General features: G+C 41.6%; 1 protein-coding gene across 1 annotated transcript; it reads right to left on the minus strand.

Annotated features, from left to right (window-relative positions):
* Positions 1-3,467: 3,467 nt before the first annotated feature.
* Positions 3,468-6,458, minus strand: LOC308376522 (macrophage-expressed gene 1 protein-like; the record flags this gene model as incomplete). The annotated part of the gene is given in 3 exon segments (XM_080852891.1): positions 3,468-3,509; positions 3,512-5,167; positions 6,012-6,458. Coding segments are annotated over 3 exon segments (2,145 nt in total).
* Between the last annotated feature and the right edge of the window lie 11,668 nt (positions 6,459-18,126).

Raw genomic sequence — 18,126 nt, forward strand, 5'->3', positions numbered from 1 at the left:
AATACCTGGCATCTATGCTCAGCACAGCATTGCAGCCTAAGCCTGTTCAGTTAAGTAAAAAGCATTTCATGTACCAATTGACGGCTTATATTTTATAGGCACTGTCACATGGGAGTAAAGGGGAAGTAAAATAGCCTTCTATTTTTTAAGACTGCTGTCATGGACTTACAAAAACACACTTCAACAACAGGTGGCAGCATTCCTCTCCCATTATGTTCCAAACAGCACATTCATGCCAGGTTTTGTAGGTTTTCTTATCTAGCACAGGAAACTCATAACATCATAGAGAACATTGGAGAAGAATGGCATTGGCACTGGCATTTAAGAAAGTCAGTCAGCAAAGTCTTAATATCAGAAACATAAAGGTACCCCTTTAGATAAAGAATTCGGTTCAGGTTAAAATGTGTTATATGCTCTTATCAGCTACTTTCTGTCTAAGAATTCATTCTGAAAACCTGATTTAAGATTAAGATGCAGGGTAATTGCATGTTTCTGAAATTTCAAAAATTTGGGAAATTAGTTGAACCTACTGATCCCTAATGATTACAGAGTGACTAGCTTTTATACGGACCACATTTGAAACAGTATATTCTCCAAACCAAGTTTTGGTCTGTTTTTTGTGCAAATTAAATTGCGGCAATTGACGCCCCTCTAAATGCAGTGTTGGGGGTCCACGTCTTCTAATGCAACGGAATCCGCCTGGGGTGCATTAGCTACATTGAAGGGACATTATGTTAGTTTGCAAGCTACCGTTATAATATACCGTACTCGTTTCTCAATAACATCCTCAAATTGAAATTGATGATACACAGTCATAAAAAGGGAAGATAAAACAAGTGACATGCTTACAAGCAGTCCAGCCTACTGGCGTTGTGCCCCGGCTCAGAAACTACCAGGACGTGAGCAGGTATGACCACGTTTTTATCAGTGCTTGCTAAACTGTTGTTGGTGTTAGCAATCCAAGGCATTTGGCCCTTAGGTAATAGGCTCCATAATGCCGAGGTTTGATTGAAAGTAGTGCACACAGGGAAGGTAAGGGAAGTTGCGTAGAAGTATGCTGTCTGCACAAACCCATGTACAGTGCCCTCCAGAAGCACCCTTTAGTAAAAAAATTAGCCAAACGAGATGCAAAAATCTTTATTGTTCATTCAAGTTACATAATTGAAAGGAACAATATATTCTTATCATGAAACAAATATTCTTCTCAAAAATATGTGTGCCACAATTATTGGCACCCCTTCATTTAACATTTTGTGCAGCCTCCCTTTTCAAAGTTAAAAGCTCTGAGTGTCCATATTGTATCTCTCCAGATCCAGATCTTCGGGGGACTGTGATGGCCATGGCAAAACCTTTATTCTGCGGTCAGTGAACTTTTTTGTGTAGATTTTGAGGTGTGCTTCAGATCATTGTCCTATTGGAAGGTCCAATCACAGACAATTTTAAGCTTCCTGGCAGAGGCTGGTAGGTTTTCATTTAATATCTACTGGTATTTGATGGAGTCCATGATACCATGTATCCTAACATGATGTCTAGGGCCTTTGAATGAAAATTAGCCCCACAACATCAAAAATCTTTCTGTCTATTCCAAACCCACCTTTGATGTTTGCTGCCAAAAAGCTCTATTTTGGTCTCATCTGACCATATAACCCAGTCCAAATTAAAGTCCCAGTAACATTTCTCAAACTGTAGGTGCTTTAGTTGGTTGTTGATTGACAGAAGAGGCTTTTTTCTGGCAACCCTCCCAAACAACTTGTGGTGATGTAGGTGGTGTCTGATGGTAGTTTTGGAGACTATCTGACCCCAAGACTCAACTAACTTCCGAACCATCCTCCTCACAGTGTGTGGGGTCAATGTACACACAGGTCCTCTTCCAGGCTGATTCTTAACCTCTCCTGTCGCTTTAAACTTCTTAATTATTGCCATGATAGTGGAAATGGGTATTTTAAACAGTTTAGAAATGTTCTTCTATCCATTTCCTGATTTGTGCCTTGTCCACATTGTAACTATGTTCTTGGGTCTTTCCCATAGGGATGAATGACTATGGGAATTTGGCCTGTGTCACCTCACATTTATACCCCAGTGAAACAGGAAATCATGGTTGACCACTTAAGAGTTCCTTATCAAACAGGTGAACTTAAAAATGTAAAACATGACTGGAAATATACTTCAGTTAGATTTTAATTTTAATATTTTCTAGGGGTGCCAATAATTGTGGCACATATGTTTTGGAGGAAAATATGTATTTAATGTCAAGGTTTTTTTTTACTACAATGAAAAGGTAGATTTTTTGTGATTATTTTGAGTGAAAGATTTTGAGTTTGTGATTATTTTGAGATGAAAGATTTTTTCATAGCCTTTTTTGCTCATATTCACTAAGAGTGCCAATCATTGTGGAGGGCACTGTATATGATATTAACCTCTTTCTTGCCGTGGAGATTTTACATACACACACATTACAACACACTTAGTTAAATCATATTTGGTGTATTTTCTTTATACTACAAACTGTATCAGTTGTCCATGGCTTTTGTTGGTTTTCTGCAAGTTACAATGTCATACCGCCGAGGCCTGAGAATGAGAAAGCACACGCCTGCGTGCATCTGTGTTCTTGGTTTAGGCATGGAGGTGCATAGGCACAATTTATTAAACCAAAGTCCTGAATGCTCTGTATTGCAGTAATACAGGTTTTGGCACAATATGATTCATTTGAGGGGGACTAAACAGGGCGGAAATAGTAATTTTGAGATGTCTTTGCTGCATATTTAAATGTATTTAATCCAACCTTGGTGAATAAAATCAATATCTATCGAAACACTAATGTATATATAGCCCGATTGGAAGAACCCAGAGAAAGGTGTCATTCATTCAGAATGGCCTTAATATAACTAGGTAATAAATAAGCCAATGCAAAACAGGCATCTCTCAACATTATTCACATGTTCTGGAAAATTGTACTTCGGTTTGTTTCAGTGTTTGTTAGTACAAAGTTCAATAATAAGGAACACATAAAAGAACACGTGCAAGAAATGTGCATTTAATTTGAGAACAAATATGAAATAACCTAGCTGTAAAATGCCTCTTTATCTTTTCTTAGTTTTCCACTGATGGCGTGTACCCTCCCCTGCATTCTTACAACAATCAAACCATTCAAAAAACATTGCATTCTATTCATCTGAAATACTTGTATACCTCCTGTTTTCGTATTACCATTTATTCCACAGTTTATGCTCCCAATGTAAACAAACAAATTAAGTCAGAAAATATTAGTCAAGCTTAATCTTGATGCAGGCAGCTTTAAAAGGCAGATTCTGAATGGCAACATTGTTAACAAAAGTACTAGAATATGAGTATAATGACATTTAAAAAGAAAAGAAATGAGATTCATTCATCATGACACCTTTTTCTCTCAACTTTCATTACTTTATCCTTGTTGGGAGCCCTGAGACTGAGACTAATAACCAGAGGAGTTATGGGAGCAGGGCCTGGGTTGGGCTCTCACTCTCACTCTCTCACACTCAGCCTGGGTCTCTCCCTCTGACTCCGTTTGCATTTTGCCCCTGAACTCCTCATATCCGCTGCCAGTTAGAAGCCTATTTCCCCTCCTCTTCCTCCTCATTACGACAACCGCAACTACAACTACCAGGGCAACCAGTGCAATTACACCAACAGCAACGCCAAACTTTTCCCCTCCTGAAGTCTCTGAGTTCTGCAGCTCTGATAAGTTTTGGATCTCGTCAGCGTTGGCCAGTTTCCACATCTTTGTTTCTCCAATTCGGACCCAGGCCCTGCCGCCCTCGGTCATGACAGCCACGGTGTTGGTGACCGCCATGTTCATGACCGGGGAGCGGGTGAAAGGCGGCAGGTGGATGGGCAGCAGCTGCCCCCCGGTGAAGATACCTGACTGGACGCAGTAGAGCACCTGACACCCGTCGCTTATGGCTGCTAGGTGCTGGCTGAATTTCGGCGGGCAGCGAGGACGACCCTCCATGAGTGGGTTGCCAGACGTGCAGCTGAAGAATCCCCCAAAAGGCACAGAGAATCTAGTGCCTGCCTCATAGTCACTACTCAGGCACACCATCAGTCCGTTGGCAAGCAGTTTTAGAGGGATGTAGTTGGGAGGACAGCTTTTAGATTTGGTTAAAGGATTCTGTACCGATGGGCTGTAGAGACCCCCAAAGAGATAACCAGAATCTGTTTTTGTTTCTTTGTTTGTAGAGCACCAGTACGTATCAATTTTGGCACGTCTGACATAATAGGAGTCGCCACACACGTCTTTGCAGCATCTTGCAACTAACCAACAGCTATGGCATTGCCGATGGCATTCATAACGACTATACCCCTCCTCCACCACCTCAGATCGTAAACGTGTTGATGTGAAGGGCTCGGGACAGGAGTAATCACCAGTACCTGGGTTTTTCTGAGCTTGTGCATCACAAATCGTATCTGCATCTGGTGTGAGTTTGGTGCACTGCTGATAGACACCGCCAAAGCTCAGGTTAGTTGCTGGGCCTTCACAACTACTATCATCTACATTGGCCTGAAAATTGAAATTCTGAGAGTCTGGCTTGACACACCCTGGGCGTGTGTTGATGGAGTAGTAGCGCTCTACAGCTTGACGCACTGATGTTGCCAGCTTGCGAACGGTTGGTTCAGGAAGGTCAGGAAACGCTGCCTTGTTAAGAAAGTAATGCAGTGGCATTCCCGCGCGGTCTATAGCTACCAGATTGTTGAGGGTGCTTTCTTGCCATTTTTGCAAAGTGATGCCAGGGTAGAACAAAGCCCCACCGTGGCTCAGGGTCAGAGAATACGTCAAGTTTCCCTGATAACTGCGAGTTTCTGACGTTTCACGGGAGCCTTTGCCGTCAATGTTAAAGCTAACTTTATTGAAAAAGTTAAATCCGGCTGAAGCGCTCACAGTGGACCGTGAAGTATCACTATTGGAAACATAAGAGGCCTTCAGATAGTCCTCCTGCACCAAAGAAGCGCCGGCTTCAACTGTGGTGATTACGTGAGTGCCGTAGTCAAGGACTAGCTTCTCTGACAGGTAAGCTGCTTGCCGAGTATGATTGTTTTCTATAACATCTGCAATTTCCTCAGCCTGATGGGCGAATCGGGAGTCCAGGGTGAAGTCTGGATACACCTTCACCGTGTAGAGATGGTTCCGCACCTTCAACAAATTAATAGGAATATAACCCAAATAGAAAACATATATCAGTCCACTGGTGGATAGTGAAGCAAGTCATGAATATTCGTAAAATAATATAAAATGTTAGCAATTCCTGGAATTTCTTCATTTCCCTGGCATAGTCTATTTACAATTTCACCCGCTAAAGAGAAGAAGTTCATGGTAGCCTATTAGAAGGATCTCAGGATGAAAATGAGTTTTGACAATTATAAACATATGTAATGCACTGGTAACGTCAATAGAAAATGTTGAGGGTTTGTCAAAATGACTAAAGAAGTATAAATAAATAGAGACTGTAAACTGTTTTGAAAGGGAGTTGCAGACCGTCAGCTTTGACCCTAGTGGGCCAACGGTGGTCCACTGGTGTTTTACTATCATGGAAGGATAAGATGCTAGCGTTTGTGCAATAATCAGGGAGGTTCCAAATTTCCACAAACTCATAGTCATGAGTTTTTCACCCTGGGTTGCCTAATATTCTACCATGTGATGTTGTTTAACATACAAAACATATTACACATGAGTTGTGTATGAGAGCAATAATATGTTTAGCATGAGAGCAATCTTCTCTTATCAAAGCTAAAAGCGGTGGTAATTCTCAGATAACTAGAAGAATAAACAAGATTAGAGGGTACAATATGCATATTTATGGTGGGATTTTATATTTTTCTGAACTGATTTTTTTATAACTGAAATGTACACTACTAAAAAGAATGACAAGATAGTAGCCTATCATACACACATGTTATGCAATCAATCCTTGACCAGTAGTAAATTGTATTAATTTATTTATTTGCATGTGCCATTAAGTTCTCCGATATACACCTACCTGTATACGGGCAGTAACAGCAGTCTCTTTGACCTGATGCGTCTTCATTCGTTGATTCTCTGAGGAGAACTTTGCGTTGAGGACGGAGAAAAAAGACGCACCTGCGTTGATCGACTGAGAGGTGGAACTGTGTTGGTCGAGCCATGAGGAGATGATATCCGAATTGGTCTCCACTCCACCTACCTTCTGTGGGATAACAAACACTTCGTCGGGGATGAGATAGACTCCGTCCTCTGAGGTTTGGCATTGGGAATAACTGAAGTTCATCACTCTTCCCATGTCCAAATTACGAAGGTTGTCCCAGCCTCCACCAGGCAACACCTCTAGAGCCGGGATCGCTACGGTTTTCTGACAGTCGCGAAGTCCATTGGTTTGGCGAGAGAGTGGATGAGAGCTAATGGATCTACTGAGAGAGAGGACAAGGCAAATGACTAGTTGGAGAGCCATGGTGTGCTGAAATGACTAAGCACACAAGTCGAGACAAGTTATAAACATGTTCCTGGTTCCCCCAAGTCACGAGACAATAGCACGTAATGTTAATTTTGTTTCCACAGTTTCACATCATGAAATATACCCCTAGAAGTAAATCACTTCCGCTTTGTCATTAAATTGGCATTGTTTGCAGTTCCAACTTCTGAGTTAAATTTTTCTTCGTTCTTCAGTTTTTATCTTTGACTTGGCTTCTAAAAAAGCTCTGAAGAGTTGGTCCACTTATTTCCTCATTAATGTATTATAGTCATTGGTACTTTATGAAAGCATAGGCCTACTATTACCTGATTAAAAGAGCATAAACCTTTGGAACTTTACCAACATTTCCCAAAGTCAGACAGACCTAACTTGGCTTTGTCAACTGTATTATCATCCGGCCGAAACTGAGTTGGTCATCGCCAGGCTACACTAAACCAAGAACTTTGATGTCTCTGGTTTATTGACATATGCAAACATGTGAATCTGTGTAGGGGAATATCACAGGAGGGTAGCATCTATGCTCAGCAGAGCAATGCAGCCTAAGCATGTTCCTGTTCAGAAGTAAAAAGCATTTCATATGTAAGACAGTAACCCTGAGCGTACCAATTGATGGCTTATGTTTTTATAGGCATTGTCACATGGGAGTTAAGGGGAAGTAAAAAAATAGCTTTATATTTTTTAAGACTACTGGCAGTAATGGTCTAACAAAAACATGCATAATTCAACAACAGGTGGCAGCATTCCTCTCCCATTATGTTCCAAACAGCACATTCATGCCAGGTTTTGTAGGTTTTCTTATCTAGCACAGGAAACTCATAACATAATGGAGAACATTGGAGAAGAAATGGCATTGGCACTGGCATTTAAGACAGCCAGTCAGCAAGGTCTTGATACATAAAGGTATCCCCTCAGATAAAGAATTCGGTTCAGGTTCAAATGTGTTTTATGCTCTTATCAGCTACTTTCTGTCTTAGAATTAATTCTGAAAACCTGATTTAAGATTAAATGCAGGGTAATTGCAATCTCAAATTTCAAAACCTTGGAAAATGTGTTCAACCTACTGTCCTCACCTAATTATTACAAAGTGATTAACTTTTATACAGACCACATTTGAAACAGTATATTCTTCAGACCCAGTTTGGGGCTGTTTTTTTTTTTTTTTAATTAAATTGCGTCAAGTCACGTCCCTCTAAAATGCAGTGTTGGGGTTCCACGTCTTCTGATGCAATGGGATCCGCCTGGGGTGCATTTTATTAAAGGGACATTAGGTACATTTGTGAGCTACCATTCTAATGTGTGTGTTTCTTTTTTTCAGGTAGCTTTTCGTCAAAAAGCATCCTCAAATTGTAATTGATGATACACTAATATAAAGGGAAGATAAAACTGGTTAGAGAAGGTACGTAGAAGTATGCTGTCTGCGCGAACCCATGTACAGTGCCCTCCAGAATTATTAACTCCCTTTAGTAAAAATGAGCAAAACGATATGTGAAAAGATTTCTTTATTGTTCATCCTAATGATCTTTCTTTCGAAGTATTCACAAAAATCTAACCTTTAATTGAAGTAACATAATTGAAAGAAACAATACATTCTAATCATGAAACAAAAATTCTTCTCAACAATATGTGTGCCACAATTATTTGCACCCCTTCATTTAACATTTTGTGCAGCCTCCCTTTTCCAAGATAACAGCTCTGAGTCTTCTCCTATAATGCTTGATAAGGTTGGTGAACACATGGCATGGGATCTGAGGCTAATTCTCCATACAGTATCTCTCCAGATCCTTCAGATTCCGAGGTCGACGCTTGTGGACTCTGCTCTTCAGCTCATCCCACAGATGTTCAATATGGTTTAGGTCGGGGTACTGTGATGGCCATGGCAAAACCTTAATTCTGCGGTTGGTAAACTATTTTTGTGTAGATTTTGAGGTGTGCTTCAGGTCATTGTCCTACTGGAAGGTCCAACCAAGGCCCATTTTAAGCTTCCTGGTTAGGTTTTCATTTTATATCTGCTGGTATTTGATGGAGTCTATGATACCATGTTACCTAACAAGATGTCTAGGTCCTTTGGAAGAAAAACTGCCCCACAACATTAAAGATCCGCCACCATATTTCACCAGACAGCCAGTGGGTATGAGGTGCTTTTCTGTATGCCTTTCTGTCTATGCCAAACCCACCTTTGATGTTTGTTGCCAAAAAACTCATCTGACCATATAACCCGGTGTCGGTGGTAGTCCAACCAAAGACTTCATTACCCACAATTCCCTTATCACCTAAACTTTCTAATCTGCATTCTGCAAGACAGCATTGGCTGCAACCAAGGTGTTACAAACCGTGACGCACTTTCTCACTATAAACTGCGTTGAAACGATACATTCATTCTCTTTGCGCACTCTCTCTCCACTGGCTTTGGCCAGACTCATCAGTCCTTCCACCGTCATCTGGTGAAGGCCTACTCTCTTCGTTAGCCAAACACTGCCCGCTAACTAAGACAAAGTAACTTTAGCAAAGCAGCTAACAAAGATCTGCAGCTAACTCTGCAACGGGAACAAAGCACAACAGAGACCTCGCGGAAACTGCAACATTCCGAGCGATCAAATCCTCCGATCTAAACTGCAGTGTAATACCGACGACATCACAGCAAGGACAACTTTTCATCTCTTCTCTGCCTCAGGAACATCGGATGCGCCAACACTTTTCCAAAGGACTGGTAACTTCGACTGGGCAGCTAGCTATTCACAACCTGGCTAAGCATAGGACTGTTTACATATGCCATTGTTCATGTATTGTATCTGTTTTGTTTACCGAACATAACTGTTATATACTTTCATTGTTAGTTGGTAGTTGGCTTCGCCACACCATCCAAGGGAAATCGTTAGGATAGCTTATCAGACACACGAGTCTTGCATGCATTACTAACCATCTCTTTATTCTAACATGGCATCTTAAATCACATATGATAACAAATACATTGGCCTTCATGTAGCCACACACGCGAAGCTCACAAACTCGAACTTCCCGGTGCATACATAGGCTCGTACTCTTTCACCACACATTTATGTTCACGAACGTGCACACATGCACGCGGAACTGCGGTGGTCAGGACAAAGGGACACACACACACATACTTTCAGGCGCGCTCCTAAAAGCGCAACACCGAGTTTACAAGCTCGCTCACACACACACTCCCTCTCCCTTACACATACATATACTTTTTCAATTCATTAGTTAGATACATTTAGCTAGATTACATATTGTGTGTTATTTTCTTATCATTGTGTTAATAAATACTTTGATTTATATACGCTGGTTTATTTAATGTTACACAAGAATGGACGTTGTCAACCTCTTCTATTCTGAACTCCAATGACCTTCAACCATACTATTAATAAGGTAACTGTGTTTGTAGTTATTAATTTAATTATTAATCAGAGTTCCAAATTGATAGTATAATATATTTTATGAGACTGATATATTTAATGAGACTGATTTGTGGATTATCAACTTAATTGATCTGCCTTTGTGTTGAATGGTTGATCCCTGTCCAATCGGGTGAGATTACCAACATATTGTTGCTGTTGCAAGGACAGCACCAGTGTGTCTTGGTGGCCCTCGTGAAGACAATATCACAATTCATACACAATTGCACCCACATTCACCCGGCGCCTGCTCATTGGGTAAGATACCTACCTAATCTGGTACTCCCAAATGAGAATGGTACCCATTTTACCCACATAATATGGTGCCCCCTGTGAGGCTAGTACTGTTGGCAATCATTCATTATTTGTGTAATATTAATAACCGCTTAATTCCAGGCCAAATTCAGAATTTTATATTCTAGTGTTAGACTAAGCAAACAGTCGTTACACTCACCGCCACTAGTCTGTCATAGGACTAAGCACTAGCTGTACTTACAAATAAGTGCAAAGCTTTATATATCAAATTGAGCTTAAAAGCTATTTGATATTTAATTAGTGAATTATCACTTTTTCCAAACCTTGGAAATCTTCGAACTGGCTATTGCTGCTAGCCATTCAGGTTAAACCTACTCTGTAGGAATTGTGAATTTCTGTCCAGCATTTGAATACCACGTATTCAATGCAACATTGTCAAGCTGTCAGCTGTAACTGTGCTTAATCAAACTGTTTCCCTTATTTTTAATTAATTCACAGCGTGCCACCGGCCCTGTGAAAGAGAGCTTGTTCCTGACTGTTACTGCCACGCATTCCAGCCAGTAATCGGAATAGAGACTGAGAGAGAGCCACAGCGAGCTACCGGCCCTGTGAAACACTTGTGTACCTAGCTGTTACCACCACGTGTTCCAGCTTGAATTTAGGTAACTGTGACTGACCCTAACTGTAACTGCCCTGCATCTCAGTTAGTGTGCCCAAACTTTTATGCCCACTAGACCCACTAGATGGTGCTGTAGCTACACCTCATTCACAGGAAGCTACTCCTTATAGCGTAGGTAACTACACTTCTAGGTTAGGCTAGTGTACTGCCCCAGTTACACTACAAGGTGTCTGCCACTGCAACACCATAGCCAAGCGCCTAAGTAATTTCATAACCTACCCTATTTAACATTACTTTAGCTTACCCCTCTAGCTAAACATAACAATGGATAACCCCTGTGTAGATCAGTATATCTCTTCCGTAGCACAAAGCCTGAAACCCGGCTACCCTGAACTCATTAACAGTTTGAGTTTCAGTGAATGCAGGAAGGAGATAGACTCTCTACTAAATAACAGGTATGATGTGCAGACTGCATCCAAAGACCCATTGTTAATATGCTTGCTACTGAACTTTCACAGGCAAACCAGCCTTGCCTTTCAGAACAATGCAGCATTAGAAGCGCAGAATGCTAGTCTCCTCCAAGAGGTACAGACAGCTAACAAGAAAGCTATGCGCTACCTAGGAGACCTACACTCAACAGAGTTAGAACTCTGTTCACACAAGGAGGAGCTACTGAAGGTTAGGTCAGAACACCCTGCCCCACCACAGTCGTTCAGCCGATGTGAGTCTGGTTACTCTGATTCACACTCCTCCCTTGGTGAAAGGTCTACCCCTCCTTCATTCAGATGGGAACACTTCCCAACTGACCATCAGTCCTTGGGAATGAAGTCAGCTCCTCAACCTCCACTGAGAGACCGAGTTAACAGCCTGACTTCCCATTTGCCCCTAACAGATACAGAAGAAACAGGTAGTTTATTCCCCAGTAGATATACTGCCCATCCTTCTTCTCAGCCTCTGTTAAATAACACTTTCTTCCGTGCCCTTCCCTCCGAAGGCAGGACTAGGTCATGTACAGACTGTTCAGCCTCCTCTCCATACATCCACGAGAGTGAGTACCGCTGTCCAGCATCTGCCTCTCACCCAGAGAGAAGCACATTAGAATGTGATAGACATGTCCGTTCCCATGCTAGATTAGTCTCGCCTTCTTCAGAAAAGACCTTACACAGTCCCCGTCTAGAAGTGCTTGAGCTCATAGCTAAGGACATTAAAATGTTTGACCCAGACCACCGTGATCAACACATTGACGATTACTTTAGGGAACTAGACAATAACATGACTGACCTACCCAATGCAAACCAAAGGGAGAAAATTAAACTCATGTGGAAAACCAGCTCTAAAGCAGTCCACAAGTTTATTCAGGCACAACCTCCCCGTATCAGAAATGATTACGCCGAGCTCTGTCATGCTTTAAAAGAAGAATACTCTTCTCCTGCTGACGAGATCACATCATTGGTTGCTGCCTCCCAAGTCAAACACACCCGTCGAGAACACCCTAGGGATTTTTATAAACGTTTGAGACATGCATACTTCCAGGGCAAGAATGCACCAGGCTTAGAAGAGAGTTCCACCTTCAAGTCTCTGTTCTTGCGCAACCTGCACCCATGTGTGCGCACTCACGTTTCCCTAATGACGCATGAAGGTAACCCCTCAATGAATGAGATCAGGAAGATGACACAGATGGCTTGGGAAACTGTTGTCAATTCCAAAGAAAGGGGGAAAACAACTGAGCCTACCTGCTCAGATAACAAAGCGTCGACCAAATTCACGGCCTCACAAGTTCACCCTCACTACAGATCAAAGGGGGGTGACAAACGGCCACATAGGGACACTGAGCGTAACCGCCATGTCCATCATCAGCGTCGTAATGGAAATACATCCCCTAGAAGCAGCAGAAGGCCATATTCCGAAATCATGGCCCAGAAACATGACCTGCCCCTAGATTCGACGGACGATGACTACCGGTACACTGACCGACACTCAGACCATGGCCGCAAGGCCACAGACAGTGATAGTGCCTCTGACTGTCCCTCTGACTATGGTTACCCCGAGCTTTACAGCCCTGAGCCACGAGTCAGACGACACTCCAAGCGCATGAACTCCAGAGTTCGCCACTAACTGTCTGTTGAGCCAAGCAACACAAGCCCACTACTCTGACAGTAAGACAACTGCTTGCTCAGGGATCTCACTTTTCTTGTAGTTGTAAAGGCCAAACTTGGATTTGTTAGCAACAGCAGCAACTTCCATGATTCTGAACTAGTTTCATTAAAACTACTGCAGTAGCACACTAGCTTCATACATCGCAGACAAAGGTAGTAATGCACCTGTCCACATCAAACACAAGTTTAGGACATTACCATACTGCCACACAAAACCTTGATACAGCCATTTGAGCTTTAAGATTTTGAGATCAAGATGACACCCTTCCGCAGCAGAACATGCCTGAAGGACAAAAACAGCAAAGGCTGCCAAGACTAGTCAGTCACTAGTCATCTACTAGTCAGTATTGTCATCCAATCTATTGAGTGATTCACCAAACACACTCTTGGATTCTCAAGAAATGGTTTTATCATTGTATCAGGTGCCACTATCTCTGCATCTCAGCCTAACAAGTTGACATCACTAACTTTTCCTATTCTCACTAACCCTGATGAGTAGACGATCCACTGGTTTATTTGTTGTATGCTATGTCATTGTCATTACTGTTTATTTTGATTTTGTCTTTGTAACTTGATGACCTTGTACCTGCTAAGCCAGAATAGATAGTATCAACAAATGCCCAGTACTGATGTTACAACTTTGACTGTCTCACCAATGAACTCTTTCCACAAATGGACTATGCACAGTTGTGCTCACTGGATCACACATCCGGTGCAATCAACTGATCACAGGGGGGATGTCGGTGGTAGTCCAACCAAAGACTTCATTACCCACAATTCCCTTATCACCTAAACTTTCTAATCTGCATTCTGCAAGACAGCATTGGCTGCAACCAAGGTGTTACAAACCGTGACGCACTTTCTCACTATAAACTGCGTTGAAACGATACATTCATTCTCTTTGCGCACTCTCTCTCCACTGGCTTTGGCCAGACTCATCAGTCCTTCCACCGTCATCTGGTGAAGGCCTACTCTCTTCGTTAGCCAAACACTGCCCGCTAACTAAGACAAAGTAACTTTAGCAAAGCAGCTAACAAAGATCTGCAGCTAACTCTGCAACGGGAACAAAGCACAACAGAGACCTCGCGGAAACTGCAACATTCCGAGCGATCAAATCCTCCGATCTAAACTGCAGTGTAATACCGACGACATCACAGCAAGGACAACTTTTCATCTCTTCTCTGCCTCAGGAACATCGGATGCGCCAACACTTTTCCAAAGGACTGGTAACTTCGACTGGGCAGCTAGCTATTCACAACCTGGCTAAGCATAGGACTGTTTACATATGCCATTGTTCATGTATTGTATCTGTTTTGTTTACCGAACATAACTGTTATATACTTTCATTGTTAGTTGGTAGTTGGCTTCGCCACACCATCCAAGGGAAATCGTTAGGATAGCTTATCAGACACACGAGTCTTGCATGCATTACTAACCATCTCTTTATTCTAACATGGCATCTTAAATCACATATGATAACAAATACATTGGCCTTCATGTAGCCACACACGCGAAGCTCACAAACTCGAACTTCCCGGTGCATACATAGGCTCGTACTCTTTCACCACACATTTATGTTCACGAACGTGCACACATGCACGCGGAACTGCGGTGGTCAGGACAAAGGGACACACACACACATACTTTCAGGCGCGCTCCTAAAAGCGCAACACCGAGTTTACAAGCTCGCTCACACACACACTCCCTCTCCCTTACACATACATATACTTTTTCAATTCATTAGTTAGATACATTTAGCTAGATTACATATTGTGTGTTATTTTCTTATCATTGTGTTAATAAATACTTTGATTTATATACGCTGGTTTATTTAATGTTACACAAGAATGGACGTTGTCAACCTCTTCTATTCTGAACTCCAATGACCTTCAACCATACTATTAATAAGGTAACTGTGTTTGTAGTTATTAATTTAATTATTAATCAGAGTTCCAAATTGATAGTATAATATATTTTATGAGACTGATATATTTAATGAGACTGATTTGTGGATTATCAACTTAATTGATCTGCCTTTGTGTTGAATGGTTGATCCCTGTCCAATCGGGTGAGATTACCAACATATTGTTGCTGTTGCAAGGACAGCACCAGTGTGTCTTGGTGGCCCTCGTGAAGACAATATCACAATTCATACACAATTGCACCCACATTCACCCGGCGCCTGCTCATTGGGTAAGATACCTACCTAATCTGGTACTCCCAAATGAGAATGGTACCCATTTTACCCACACCGGTCCCATTGAAAGTCCCAGTAACATTTGACAAACTGACTGACCCCAAGACTCAACTAACTTCTGCAATTCTCCAGCTGTGATCCTTGGAGATTCTTTTGCCAGTCGAACCATTCTCCTCACAGTGCGTGGGGTCAATGTACACACACGTCCTCTTCCAGGCTGTTTCTTAAACTTGCTTTAAACTGGCACACATGTTTTTATTTCTTTCAATAATTTTACTTCAATGAAAAGGTAGGATTTTTATCAATATTTTGAGTGAAAGACCAAGAGGATGAACAGCAAATACATTTTTTCATGGCCTGTTTTGCTCATATTCACAAAGGGTGCCAATAATTCTGGAGGGCACTGCATACCTTTACCTTGCCCCGTAGAGCTTTTACAAACACACACATTACAACACACTTTGTTAAATCATATTTGGCGTTTTTTCTTTATTCTATAAACTGCAGCAGTTGTCCATGGCTTTTGATGGTCTTGTGGAAGTTACAATGTCATACCGCCGAGCCCTGAGTCTGAGAAAGCGTGTGACTGTGTGCATCTGTGTTCTTGGTTTAGGCATGGAGGTGCTGATAGGCACAATTGTCAGAATGCTCTGAATGCTGTTATACAGGTTTTGGCACAATATGATTCATTTGCAGTGGTGGAATGTAACGTATTTTTACTTCCTTACTGTACTTAAGTAAATTTTTACGTATCTGTACTTTACTTAAGTAAAAATAATAGTGCATTCTTTTTACTTTTACCCCGCTACATTTTGCAGCTATAATCTATACTTTTACTCCGCTTCATTTCTACAATATGTGTCATTACTCGTTACATTTTATGAACACAGTTCCGCCAAAATGTTGCCTACACAAAAATATGGATTGCGTTGATGTTTTGGAAGTTTAAACCAATCAGGCGGCTCTGTAAGCTCCAATGATAGCAGAATGTGCGTTTCGCAGCCGCACTAGTTAGTCTTGCATGTTATACTAAACATTCAACATCCATTTTCTGGCCCATCGGCCACGCTCAAGGGCCAAGCTGCTATTGGTCAATCCGCGATTTCGACTTCCGGGTCCAAAAAATATGCGCATTTTCAGCGCTTGCATGTCAAGAAACAAAATTAGTAGGTTTCACTCGATAAAATGGTACACAATTAGAGGTTAGGTAGCAGTCGATAAAATAAGAAATAAATATATATTTTTCACGTTTATTCATTTAGCAGGGAGATGGGCAGTGTCAATCGTTTTACCAGAGGCTTCAGCAGGGAGATGAACCTACAATCTTCTCATCACTAAACTGCTTCTCCTTACTAAACTGCTTCTCTACCTCCTACACCACTGTCGGCTGATAGTGAGAAGTTTATTTATTAGGTATTTGTTCGGCCCGTACAATTAATTATTATTTATTATTATTAGTTAAGGCACTCTACAGGTAATATTGGCATGGCCCTTACATACACGGACCAGTTTAGGCATTGTAGAGGAAATATTGGCATGGCCTTTACATCTACGGACCAGTTAAAGCACCGTTCAGGTAATATTGGCATGGCCCTTACATCTACGGAGCAGTTAAGGCACTGTAGAGTAAATATTGGCATAGCCCTTATATCTACCGACCAGTTAAGGCACTTTACAGGTAATATTGGCATGGCCCTTACATCTACCGACCAGTTAAGGCACTTTACAGGTAATATTGGCATGGCCCTTACATCTACGGACCAGTTAAACCGCTGTACAGGTAATATTGGCATGGCCCTTACATCTATGGACCAGTTAAACCACTGTACAGGTAATATTGGCATGGCCCTTACATCTACGGACCAGTTAAACCACTGTACAGGTAATATTGGCATGGCCCTTACATCTACGGAGCCGTTAAGGCACTGTACAGGTACAGGTATTGGCATTGGCCACGCTCAAGGGCTACGCTGCTATTGGTCAATCTGCGATTTCGACTTCCGGGTCCAAAAAATATGCGCATTTTCAGCGCTTGCATGTCAAGAAACAAAATTAGTAGGTTTCACTCGATAAAATGGTACACAATTAGAGGTTAGGTTTCAGTCGATAAAATAAGAATATTTCCTCTACAATGCCTAAACTGGTCCGTGTATGTAAGGGCCATGCCAATATTACCTGTAGAGTGCCTTAACTAATAATAATAAATAATAATTAATTGTACGGGCCGCACCAGGGGCGATTTTAGGATCTGGTCTTTAGGGGGGCCCAGCCCCCAGTGCTCACAGAGGCACATTATTTCTCGCTATATGAGGTGAACTAGTTCATTTATACATTTTCGAGCTGCAGTATTAGATTTGCTTTGAGTAGTGTTTCCCCCTGCAACAGTCAATTTTAAACTCTTCATTTCAAAAGACTGGCTTGAGATGGGTAACAGAGAGACTGAGACAAATATACCTGACAAAGGCGGAATAAAGATCTGTCCACTCACATCCCATTCACTTCACACAAAAACATACAGTAATAAGAACTAAGTGACTAGTATCTAAGCAACCTACTTCAGAAGAACCATCGGTCAGATTTTCCCAATTTTCATTAACATCTCAAAATGTCCGGTTTAACGTCGGGGAATTGCACTCGGCCGCACTCTTGACCAATGTTCCCTCTAATTTTTTTCAGCACTGAGCAAATATTTTTTATTCTGAGCGCACATTTCAGCACTGTGAGCAATTCGTAAACCACGCGACCTTACGAAAATGACCACGAGCCTGCGTTTGCCATAGGTTTCCAAAAAAGATGACAGCAAATACATCAATATGTCTACAAGGTTGATATTTATTCAATATCCTTTATAATGGCTGGACTTTGGAACATTTTAATGACGGTGTTTTACCAGTCAGTTTAGTTGAACTTAAAGAATCTTTGGTTGAAATGAAATAAGGTTTAAGGAGGTTATGACTGGTTCACTGGTTATGAATGATAATGATATACACAAAATAAAAGTATC

This window comes from Sprattus sprattus (assembly GCF_963457725.1).
Source record: "Sprattus sprattus genome assembly, chromosome: 15".
Classification (NCBI taxonomy): domain Eukaryota; kingdom Metazoa; phylum Chordata; class Actinopteri; order Clupeiformes; family Clupeidae; genus Sprattus; species Sprattus sprattus.